Source organism: Syzygium oleosum, unplaced genomic scaffold, assembly GCF_021117445.2.
Source record: "Syzygium oleosum isolate NSW1041296 unplaced genomic scaffold, Sole_v2.1 Sole_v2.01, whole genome shotgun sequence".
In the NCBI taxonomy this organism is placed as follows: Eukaryota; Viridiplantae; Streptophyta; class Magnoliopsida; order Myrtales; family Myrtaceae; genus Syzygium; species Syzygium oleosum.
This window is the reverse complement of record NW_026607485.1, coordinates 28,925,814-28,938,439: the sequence shown is the minus strand read 5'-3', so window position 1 is coordinate 28,938,439 and position 12,626 is coordinate 28,925,814. Positions and strand designations below refer to the sequence as shown.

General features: G+C 38.1%; 1 protein-coding gene across 5 annotated transcripts; it reads left to right on the top strand.

Moving 5' to 3' along the window:
- The first annotated feature begins 527 nt into the window (after nucleotides 1–527).
- Nucleotides 528–12,626, top strand: LOC115685214 (uncharacterized). 5 transcript variants are annotated; one of them, XR_008818028.1, is made up of 11 exons: nucleotides 529–803; nucleotides 909–1,014; nucleotides 2,715–2,853; nucleotides 4,812–4,920; nucleotides 5,034–5,170; nucleotides 8,287–8,432; nucleotides 9,654–9,760; nucleotides 9,883–10,010; nucleotides 11,264–11,379; nucleotides 11,821–11,927; nucleotides 12,260–12,626. XR_008818028.1 is itself a non-coding variant. In XM_056318234.1 (10 exons), exons 1-9 carry the CDS (start codon nucleotides 759–761, stop codon nucleotides 11,331–11,333), a joined length of 987 nt encoding a protein of 328 aa, XP_056174209.1. In that variant the 5' UTR covers nucleotides 529–758; the 3' UTR covers nucleotides 11,334–11,379; nucleotides 11,821–12,626. The 5 variants fall into 5 exon arrangements, 4 of the variants coding, with proteins under 4 accessions (XP_056174215.1, XP_056174209.1, XP_056174207.1 ...); XM_056318234.1 differs by having other exon boundaries at nucleotides 11,821–12,626; XM_056318240.1 differs by lacking the exons at nucleotides 11,821–11,927; nucleotides 12,260–12,626 and having other exon boundaries at nucleotides 528–803; nucleotides 11,010–11,324.

The window sequence follows — 12,626 nt, the reverse complement described above, 5'->3', positions numbered from 1 at the left end:
CTTGTGTAATTGGGTCCTCTGACATTAATTTCTTAATGCACTCTAGTCCTATTAAAAAACCCGAAACGTATAACTTTGATGACATTTAGGCTCTAACTATTTCGCGAAAAAATGAATGATTTAGAAAATATTTTCCAAAGAAATGATCGTTTTATGTTGCTCACAAAAATGAATCGACGATAAATATTTTTATCGTCCACGAAAATGTTTAGACATTACTTACTATCGGTAATCATTGGCTAATTATTTTAAGTAATGCAAGTAATTATCTTTTAAAAAATATTTTTTAAATTATTCATATTTCGCGAAACAAATGGAGCCTTATGCATTAAATTGACAAGAGATGGAAGAATTAAGGGTAACTTTTTTTATTGTTAACATTATAAAAAAGAGATAATATATAGATGAGAGAGGGGTATTTCGGTGAATTAACTAAAAAATAACTGCTTTTGTTGGGTGGAGATATCGGATTTTTACTTTTTTACCATATTCTTGATCGGGTAAATAAAAATGCTTCCTTTTGTCCCTCCGAGTACGAGCGGATTTTACTCTTTTCGGGCATCGTCGCCTCCTGGTCCTCGGTGCGTTGCTGCTCCTCCTCCGCGCGCCGCTACGGCGAGGTCCGTCCGGCGGCAGCGGCGCCGCCATCAGAAGCGGATCGCTCTCCGGTACGGTACGGTTTCCAAAGTCACTGGCATCATACGCGCCATCGAAGACGTCGGTACGGTCGTGTACGGCGGTGTCTCCTTCCCGCAAACATGGAGTACGAGAACAAGCACGTTCTCGCTCCCATGGTTCGAGTCGTGAGTTTCAAAAAACCTCCTTAAAACCCTTTTGATTGTCGCACGTCATCGTGCTTCGATGTATTGTTGAAAAATGTCGGGTCACGAATTTCGAGATTTTGGCAGGGGACGCTGCCTCTCAGGTTGCTTGCTGCTCAGTATGGTGCGGATATAACGTACGGGGAGGAGATCATTGACCACAAATTCCTCAAATGCGAGCGGAGAATGAACGGTACGGCGCCGCGCCCCTGCTTTTTAGAAGGGAAATATCTGGTAGAACTCTGTTGTTGTTGATGTGTTATGTGAATGGATTGTGGTTTGTTTCCATGTCTACCAGTGTGAACAGGGGAATCTGACATGAACTCAATTTGGTTTTAGTATGATAGTCCATGCAGTAATAGCCCATATGATGTTGGACAGGTTTTTTTGCGATACTGATGCTTTTTTGTTTCTTTAAATTCGCGCCCGACTGCGTTCGGGTTGCTGTCGGCCCATGCTACTGTTCTAGGAATTGCTGTTGGAGTGTTTCGATTGTTTTGTATTTTGATAAGTAAAGCGAAGAGAGAAGGTTAAAATTTTGGAAGCGGGCTTGCTGGCTGAAGCTGAGAGACTTTTTCAATCTTGTATCACATCTTTCACCTGAAAAAAAAAACGCAACTTTACATGAGCTGGCAAATTTGATCCAAGTCTCATTGTGAATTTTGAGAAAGAGAGGGAAATTCAAGACCCGTTACTTTATGCTTTTCCCATCCATTCCATCATCTTCTCCATCCTAGACAAGGGAATATAAAAATCTCCCATTTTCTTTTTCCTCGCTCTGCATTCTTTCAAACGAAGAGTGAGGCAATGGGATTTTCAGTTCCCTCATTTGCATTCTTGCGATATTGTTCTTGTGAAAATTTGGGATACAAGTATAATTGGTAAAACTTGCAGGTAGATGCTCAAATGGAGAATAACTGGATGTTTCTTTACATCACATTGATATTCCTTTTCAGCTACAAACATTTACTAGACCAGTAGCAGGTTCTATCTTATGATGGTAGTCAATCAATAAAATTTCCAGAGCAGATAGGTTTTGATATCTGGAATCCTCGAGTTTTACTTAGAAGCGAGTGACTTTCTACTCTGCTGATCATTGTTTGCATGCTAAAGCACTTTCACATGAGGTCTTCTATTTAGTACCTTAGAAAATAAGAACTTGATGCTTTGTGTTGATATATTACCAAGAAACATCGAGTGCAAAAGTCAATGTATATTGCTCAAGTTCATTAACATTTACTTATGCTCCAAGATGATATATGCTTGGCCTTAGAGATGACAATGACACATATTGGCAAGATTTTAGCAAAGCCAATTGTTCATTTAAGCCTTAATCTTAATTTTCTCGCTCTCCTTATATAAATGGAAAGGCATAAGGTGAGTTTGAAAATGCCTTGACTTTGGGACTCTGCCTTGACAAAAGGGCCCTTGACTGAAGCATTTATATTGAAAGTAAATGTTGCTTGGTATTTGGTATTTCAAGCTCTTATTGTGGAGAAACTTTAAAATGAAGCTAAAGGTAAAGAAAAAATAAGGAGAAGTGCAGAGAACTAGAGAATCGTCGAGGGCAGGGCCATGATATAAGGCCTTAATGAACTTTTAGCTGCTTAATAAGAATAAAATCCTAATAAGAAACATCAAGTTATATAGGAAATTTAATAAAATCCTAATGAGAATCGAATTCTTAAAGATTTAAGACTGGTAATATATGTATGAGATGAATCCTAATCCCTTAGGACTCTTATTTGATTTGTGAAGTTCATCTTCCACCAAAACTTCATAGGAACGTCAATATCTGAACAAATATCATCTTGCATGGTTTTGTTGGCTGCATCAGAATTCTTGTGGAGAAAATTTCTCTTCTCTGAAGTATTATTTTTCCTCTTTGATCAGAGCACATTGGTTCAACAGATTTTGTGGAGAAAGGAACAGAGAATGTTGTTTTTAGAACCTGCAAGCAAGAACAGGATCGGGTAGTCTTTCAAATGGGTACTTCTGATGCTGTGAGGGCTCTACGTGCTGCAGAAATGGTGTACGTGACATGTGATATTTTGCCTTGCAATACGATAGCGCGTTAGTTTAACATCTTGCTCTGACAATTGATTTGCATATCCAACATAGATTTGGGTTTTCCTCTGATACTTTGTTTTTCTTGAGTTGAGTGATTCACTTTAATGGCATTTGAAGATTCTTCTGGGAAGCTGTCAAGCAGTCATTTATGTTGCTCCGCACTTTTAGTTATGCTGTCACACCAATTGAGAGCTCTGAAATGCTGATTTGCTGCCGGTCATGAAGTACAAGTCACATAAGTAGGCTGGATGCTGGGGCAATCTTGGTACTTCATTAGTTTTAGTATCGTCACACTTCAACGAGAGTGAATAGTCAATGGAGCAGGATTTACTATAAAATAAGTTTTTGCAGTTTGTTTCTTGAAATAAACTAGATTGTCTCACAATGATTTCGTTTCATTTGATTTGCAGTAGGATGACCTGGGAATCGTACAGGCATTGCTGGAAATGCCCTTATATGTAAATTTCATGAAATGAAGCAATCGCTATCAATGGGATTGCGAAACTCATTTCTTTTGAATATGGCCTCAGAATGCTATCTCTGCTAGCATTTCTGAGATTCGTGGGGAAATATTATTAATTGAAAAGAATGACAGATTTTAATCCTAAGGAGGAATGGATGAATTAGGTGAGAGAATTTTAACCAAATAAATATAAGTAATACCTAAAGAGGATCAATTGGAAGTTTGTAAACGGTTGCAAGTGTATCCTTGCATTGAATTTTGCCTTTTGCTTTCACCTGTTCTTGTAGGGTTGGAATTTAACTTAATATTGAACACCTGAAACTGTTAAGACAGGCAAATGTGGATAGGTAAAGTCATTTGAAAACATATATCCATGGAGTTTGCTTTAGGGGTGAAGGAATGGACATGCATGTGTGAACTAGTTGCATGGCATAAGTTCGATTCTGCACAACATCGAACGCAACCAATCGCATGTTTGCCCCACCTATTCAAGGTTCATTTATGGGTTAGGGGTTTATCTACTTGAGATTGGTTTCTATTTAAGAGAATTTCTTATTACTTAGAAATTAAAATTAATTTTATGTTTTGTGGGAAAGCAAAACTTTGGAGAGAGAACAAACTAATTACTTAGCATAAGCTCTCCCAAACACAGCCTTAAGTTCGGCTATGGAGCTTTCTTGCAAAATTTCCTCGGACAAGTTGTGTATGTGACCTGTTTAAAGACACTACTCCTAGATTTTTAAAATTAACATGGCCTGGTAGAATTGGTGAAGGTGGACCATAAAAGGTAAGGAAAATATACATCACCTACCTGTAAAACAGTCCATTGTCCCATGACCTAGCTCACTTATTAAATGTATCAAATCAGCTATTTCAAACTGCATCTAGAAGAATTGTATTTTCAATTCAAAATTCACAAAACCTTTTAGATGTATTAGATGTCTATGGACAAATTTACGCAGTTGTGTTTCAGTTATATGTGAATTTTCCTGAATGTGTTTGATCTCTCTCTCTCTCTCTCTCTCTCTCTCCCCACCGAAGTCTTAAGCAAAATTACAGAAATTAAGAAAGATTGTTTAGTGTTGATGGAATTTAGCATCATATTCTTCCTCCCCCTATCTGTGCTGAGTGCTGGTGAATGATTGGCTAGAGGTAGGGAGGCTCTACTGTGAGAAAGGGAGAGCCATTGAATGAGAAATGGAGCCTGACTTTGTCAAGCAACCTGTGACAACAATTTTCTTTTAATTGGGACTACATTGGTTGGGCTTCCTGAGCTGGAAGTGGATCATGATTGATGTTCCTTACAAAACATAATTCTGAAGATTAGTTTTTTAGTTTAATGAGTGATCGATCACTTGTTTTATATTTTTCTTCACTCTTTTCCAATTGATGTTGGTCTAAAATTTGGAAGAAGCAGTGTCGTCGCCTACTTATTCTGACATGGTTTTTGTTCCCAGGTGTAAAGATGTTGCGGCGGTAGATATTAATATGGGATGCCCAAAGTCATTTTCTTTGAGTGGAGGCATGGGAGCTGCACTACTGAATAAACCAGAGCTCATTCATGATGTACACATCGCCCGATCTTTCGCTGGCTGTTACTGAAAACATCACTCTTGTTTTTCTACTTCAGATCACTAAAGAATCTAATACATTTTATAACTTTCTCATGTGCAATTCAGATTTTGACTACCTTGAAGAGGAATATGGACACACCAGTTACATGTAAGATTCGACTTCTCGAGCATTCTCCCGATACGGTAGAACTAGCAAGGAGAATTGAAAAAACAGGTGTCTCTGCGCTTGCTGTTCATGGAAGGTAATGATAAATGAAAACAACTTTAATGGTTATTCTGCTATCGGGTTTGGCACCCATCCTACTTTATTAACTTATTAGAGAATAAGATAACCATATTGAAAATACGTAAACTTGTCGAAGATTATTATTTGAGTACTATAGCTTTAAATTTCATTGACTTAAGTAGATCAACTATTGCATTTGACTCAATCAAGTACCTATAAGATAGTTAATGGGAATGCTGTTGAGAGCTTATTGACTTTCCCAATTCTTAATCTTGTTGAAGAAATCAAGTGTAAGTATGATGTTGGATGTGAATTTATTAAGAACAAGCACACTTGAAAAGAAATGAAAAAGCCTGTTACAGGTATGCCTCTTCCACAAATTCCGCAATATCTCTCGAAAACTTATTAATTATGGAAGACAAAAGGTTTTCTCTACTCTGTTATTGCATTTGTTTGTTTGTTACCATGTTATGATTATTACCTAAATCCGGCAAAAGTTTATATACGTAGCTATTACAACAACTTAGATTTGCACTTGTAAAGTTTGATATTATGGAATTCCTTGTTGTTCCAATCACTTTGTCCAGATATCGACCAATCCCCCAACTTTTTTCCTCTCTCTCTCTCTGAGTGTTCTAGAAAGGTTTCCTTTTTGAGAGATAAGTAGATCCAAGCGCCCGAACTTTGTGAGGATTTTTATTCAAGTACTTGGTCAAGCTTGACACTTCAATATGTTCAACTGTGGTTCCGTGAACATTTCATATTACCTACCCTCTGCCCTCACAGTTATCCTTTGATTTAAGTTTCCTTTGTAAGACGTGATTCATTTGATGACCTAAATAAGCAGATAATTGTTTTGGTTAGTCTGATTGGACTTGAGTGTGTAATTACGCAGCTAAAGGCAAGTTGCATTTCTGAGGGCCGATATGCAAAGTTAGGACAAAAGGTTGAATTTTGCTCCAAGAAATGCATTATGTCATTTGAAGTCAAATTAGAGTATATAAGACTCTGTCCAATTTATCTTGTCAAAAGGTCTATCTGCAAGGGCGACCGTTACTAGGTTGGGAAGTGGGCAGTGTGTTCTCCTTCAAAAAGTTTCCCAAACACTGTTATGTAGATGTGAAGGGGTGACATACTTAGTTTGATATCTTATGATTTTTATTAGCAGCTTTAAGATTCTTGATGTTTTTTTTCGAGAACCATTTGATGAGAACTGATAGTGCTAATGTAATTAGAAGGCACTTTGCATGTGTAACTCATTTACATGAAAAGTTTTTTGTGTGCTTGTCAGCGAACATTAGGTAGGGGCTATAAGATTAGAAATTTAATATTGGGACAATGGGACCATTCGAGATATCAGTATGAGGATGACTGTAAATAGTAAGCTTCCTAAGACTTATCCTGATTCATGAATATTTAAACTCTAATTTCTCTTGGAGGCAGATGGAAGGCTAAGGTTCCTACAAACACGACTTACTTTGCTTGGACAGCTTTTTTCGGTGAGATTTTGACTAGAGGAAACTTTAAGATCTATAGGTGTTATTATAGTGGATTGATGCTGTATGTGAGAATGTAAATCTGCAACAATGTGTGATTTTTGGCAATGTGATTCCTTGATGATTGTCTATCATTGGTTATGGCAGTTTTTTATTTTCAAAACTAAGTCTTTGGAGGTGAACTAATTGTCTGAAATTCTGAAGGTAGAATATTTTGGATGTCCAGCCCTTTCTGCTCCACGTAGAACAGTTTTTTTTTCTTTTCTTTGGTCGAACCATGTAGAACAGTTGATTGGAAAGAAATAGAAGAATATTTCAGAGTAAGAGAAATTTGCACATAACTCCCCTCTGCTGTGGTTAAGTTGCAAATTGCCACTAATCATTTCAATTTCTTGTGACTAATACCTCAATTTTTAACTAGGCTTAAGCTTAACCTTAAAATGCCATAAGTATACAATTCCTATGTACAGAGTATGTTCTTTCTAATAAGAAAATGATATCTTAGTCATTTAAAAAAAACAAAAAAAAAGATGAAGAAGAAGAGATGAGTTGCACCAAGTTGATAACAAAAGGAGACTGCAAAAATGGACCTTGTAAGTTTCGTCAAAATTAAAGTGAAACTACCAAATTAGTTAAATGATGTGCCCAGTACAATAAACAAAAGTCAGAGTGATAATTGCAAGATTTGAGTGAAAGGTGAAATGCAACTAATTGATAGCTGAGGGGAGTGTTTGCGTATAATGGTGTTTTTGCTGCAGTGGGATCAAGGGTTACGAAAAAAATAGCAATTTGAAGATGGAGCAGACAATTGATGCACTTTGGTTAGCTTTTGGTCTAGCCTTGACATGGCAGACACTTGGCATGACATGGAGCCCAGTTGAGTGCCATTTCACCCCAAAAAACTTTAAAAAATTCAAATCAAAAGGAGGGCAGAGGGCTTCGATCTTTGCCACCTTTGGTGGAGATCTCCGTTGCAGAGTGTGCGACGGTGGTAGGTGGTTGCGCAACCCTATGTGGGTGCTGGTAGAGGGTCGCAAGACCCTTTTCCGTTGCTTGCAAAGGGTACCATTGGTCTTGATTTTTTTTTTAGTTTTTGTATCAGGGCTGAGATGGGCCCATTTAGACGCCATGCAATTGCTACGTGTCCATCATGTCAGCATTTTTGGCTGGGAATTGGTCGGATTCCGTCCAGCAATTACAAAATGTCAAAAGTTCAGTTATTGGTTGATTGAAATGAAAGTCCAGTGACTTGACAAATACCACCTAATTTGAGTGACCACCTGTGGAATTTACCCAAACAAACGGTCATACGATGAATTGACATATGATAGGCAGATCACAATGGCGTTGCAAGTTTTGAGAAAGAGGGCACATAAAAAGGTTGTTTCTGTACAACTCCCTTGGAAGATATGCCGACTTCCGCACTTCCAGCAGATAGTTTATATGATTGATTTTATGATATCAACTGCCTATCAAAGAAGCAAATCATGAGTGAACTTGAAGATTTTATGTAGTAGAGACGTGAACTATTTACTGCATACTAAGCAAGTAATTTCTGGAATTTTGTGCCACCAATCTGTTGCACGTGACCATTGTTAATGCTAATTATTTGATATTTTATTTTTTATTCTATGAGAAATTGCAGAAGAGTATCAGATCGACCGAGAGATCCTGCTAAATGGGATGAGATTGCTGATATTGTTGCAGCCCTATCTATTCCAGTTATAGCAAATGGTGATGTCTTTGAGTATGATGATTTCCAGCATATCAAAGTTGCAACAGGTAAATCGAACGCATTCAATGACTTGAAAGATTTAATGCTGCTGAAAAAAATTTAATTTGTGTATTTGATCGCCTCCTACCTTTGTCCTATCATGTGTGTGATAAAAAGAGCCCATGGTGAATTCGTTGTTGTGTTACCTACACCACAATAAGAATGAGATTCTAGATTCTTTGTGTGAGGATAGGTGGTATGTCAGAGAAAAAAACAAAAAGGACAAACGAGGCAATTTCAACTAAATGGGGTGGCCTTCTGAAGTTTCTTGCCATTAAGATGTTCTTCCAACCTAGATAACGAAAGTTTATTTAATGTCTTATTTTGACTGCCATTTGAGTCTGTGACCTGTCCTTATTGCCTCAGAGCCTTACCATTTTGCTGAAAATGTGACAGCTACTTCTGTAGTGAGCTGCTGAAATCCGCAAAAACTTCGAGGCTTCTTTGATCATAGGCGTTTCTAGAGTTTTTCAACCAAGTGATATGAATCTAGAATAGCATGGTAAGGAATTGAACATGTCACTAGAGCTCCATAATGCATTCTCCATGGTTTGATCGTAGAATTTAAAGGTGGCTGAGGACATTTTCTGAAAGGAAGGAATTATGAGTGGGTTTGATTTGGTTGAGTTGGTGACTTGGTAGGTGGTGGGTGACGCTGGTGGCAAGAGGCCGTGATGGTGGCGGCACAGAGAGAGAGAGAGAGAGAGAGAGAGAGAGAGAGAGACAGAGACAGAGACAGAGACAGAGAGAGTACCATATACCTGGTTGGAGAAAAACATGGTCTATTGGAGAATATTCAAAATTCACCTGTTTCATATGTTTCAATTTTGATATATAAGTTCATAAAATTTTAGCAGTTGAAGAGAAATTCCATGGATTGATGATTGAATAATATTGGGTTGTTCATTTATTACTTGTCATGTGTTTTTAGTTGATATAGTGGGCATTAGTGATTGAAGAGGAGAGTTAAAAAATCGTCTCTAATTTTCTCCTTACCTACACTTCGCAACTTGAGGTTTTAAATCCTACGATTTGCAGAAAGTTTATTGAATCTAGACAGTGTAGAGTATAGGTTGGTTTGAAACATGAGGGGGCAATGTCTAGAGTCATGGAACTAATGACTGTAAAGTTGAAGGGGTGTAATTGTAGGTTTTGAAACTAAAAATGCCAAGTGTAAAGGTGACACTTGAGGATAGTTTTTGCAAATTCTCATAAATATGTTACCTTAGGTGCCTCGTCAGTGATGGTTGCACGGGGAGCTTTGTGGAATGCTTCTATTTTCTCTCCTGAAGGAAAAGTGCCATGGGAAGATGTCAAAAGGGAATATATTAGGAAGGTACTTCTTCAACCTCGACATCTGGCAAAATCAAGATTGTCAATCGATTCTTTTTGTTTGTTGATTATCTTCTCTTTATGCTGGAATACTAGTAATTCACCAGTTTCTGTTTTCGGATTCAGAGCATCTTGTGGGACAATGATGTTAAAAGCACAAAGCACACACTGAAGGAAATGATAATGCATTATTCATGCCTTGAGCTGCCCGAGGGGAAGGCTGTGATCAAGTCAGACACGCTGGCTGACTTAGCGTAAGTATCATCTTTTTTCGTCTTTCATCTTCTTGTTTCAGTAATGTTGACAAATTACAGTTGCAGTTTCTAAATGCAATTATCTATGTAGTCCTAAACATTTGAACTGAACTGCTTCTTCCCTACTTTAAAATTGTTCCATCTCTTCACCTGGTTTGATGCTACCACCAGTTCAAGCGGCTGGTGCACAGAAAGCAGTTCAATGCGAGCATGTTCATGGGACAAATCCTGCTAAGGGATCAAAACTTCAGAAAGTATAAAGTTTGCAAACTGAACAATCTACTTGGAACATTAGGGAATAGGGACGATAGTTGCACGAATCCTTGGAGATTGCCGAGGGAATTCATTAACTCAATCACATAAGTCATCGGAATGGCAATATTGTATAATTAGAGTTTTCGCAGTTAATGTACTTTTACCTTTTTCTTGCTGCACATTAAGGAAGAACCTATTTGGTCAAGTTAATGAAAAGATATAATCGAGATTTTGTGGTAAGCTGGGTGGCATGGATCTAACCTAAGGATATGTCATATACGATAACCTTTTTTTTTACTATGGTTAATCTATTCCAGCTATTTGAGATGTTATGGATGGATGCCATGATGTAAAGAAAGATTTGATTTTTTGTTAGAAATTTCATAATTAATGGTCTCCTCTTGATTTTATTTATCTCCCCCTGTATATCAACTTCTGAAGTATCATTTGAACTCAGAATTCGCTGTGTATCAAGGTTACCATCACACCACTTGTTATTTATTAGAAAGGATGTCGACACATATTTGCACAAACTTGATGCTAGTTGCAAGAGCAAGCTTGTGAAGTTGCAGATGATTTGTCTTCCTCCAAGGATTTGAGATGCTAAAAAGATATATTCAAACCGTTTGAATCTATGGTATCGACATGTTTGAGAATTGAGCTAATGTTAGCTAGGTCTTTTTCATGTGGACTTGAGGAAATATCTCGAGTCCTTACTTAGTTTTTCTATGTATAATGAGGTAGCCGCTGTAACATGAGCATGGTCTGGAAGACGCAGTTTCTCCATCAAGTGATTGACTGAGGTCAAAATTTAAACCTTTGACCTCAGGATGGGATGCAAAACTTGTTCTCCATGGAAGTCACTCATCTATCGTCTTACATAAACGTGGACAAACAGGATAGAAAATGAAAGTCCTTTGCCAATCCCTGTTAAATTAATTCTTTTATTGTCCAATCTGTTATGATCTTTTGCTGATTTTTTTTTTCATATTTTTCAGGCGACTCTATGGGGAGGAGGAGTACTACCAACACGTTAACAAAACCAGGTTCCAGGTTGAAGTTGACTAGTTCTTGTGGTCCGACATGCGGTCTTGCTCTTTTGCTCTAGTTCAATGTGAGGACTAGTTTTCTTCACTCTCTGCCCATTAGGCATACCTACCTTCAAAAGCTTCAAGATACTGAGAGTATCTTGGGTTAGTGCTTTGGCCCAAAAGAATATATAGTCTGATTTTATCCGAAGAAACCTTTAAAGGATTGGTGTGAGAGCAGCACTAAGGTCTCAGCAATATAGGATTATAAGACATCTGCTATAGCTTACCAAATGGAATTGGTTTGTAATATCGAATTGTTGACAATTAATGGTGTATGGTATAGTGTTTTGCTGTAGAAGTGTCCTTTTTCGAACCACTAGTGTACAGTTTTTTTTTTTTTTTGGTAACCCAGGGAATCCCCGCACGGCCGACAGCCGGGGGGTAAACCCTGGGGGCGACACGTGAACCACTTGTGTACAGTTCATTTTCTCGTGTCTTAACAATTTTCATGGAATTCTGTGTAGCCAATATTTGGGATGCCAAGCAACCATTAGCATTTTTCTGGATCGCACTGCAAAACGCTGGCTGAACACCATTCGGGAGACATGATTCATAGTGTTTGTTGATGCTGGTAAAAGGTTATTTCATTTGCAATTTGTGTGAGTATGACCCGATTGCTGTTTTGAAAATCAGCATGTAGTCAGAAAAATGGAGGATTGGCCCATAAAGCTTAGCAGCCAAATGGAAGCTCAATTGGTTCTTGTAGATAATGGCGATCAACACCAAAGGAACACAAATTAAAGTGAATTAACAGTTTCTTTGTTGTCCATGACTGCCAAACGATTATGCAGCTGAAGTTTGTGTGCTTCAAGTCGGTCACATGTTTTCGCATTGCAATTCTTGTTCGATGTAATTGGCAGCATCTACATTTTGTTGTTGTGTGTTCTTTTTCTCCAATTGCAGCATTGAAAGATGAGCGGTATCAGGGCCCAGAATCCTAGCTCGAGCTCTTGTTGCTGTGATCCACGGCATTTTCGCTCGACGGAGCTTGCGCTGCCGAGGAAGCACTTAGGATTGGCGTAGCAAGGGTTTCTCCAACCCTCCATCAATCATTAGCCAAAAATCTTGGGAGTTTGTCTATTGTCCCGCCCTGCTGGATGTGCCCTATGCCCTTTAGCCTTTTCTTCTCTTTGGTTTGCAATCGAATCATTTCTCTGTCGGGCATCGGCCTGGGCCTTTAATCTTTTAGCTTTCGAGTTTTTATATGCGCCTTTACCATTTGTACAAGTTCCATTATCATATAAATGCTACGTCCGGATCTATCCAGTGC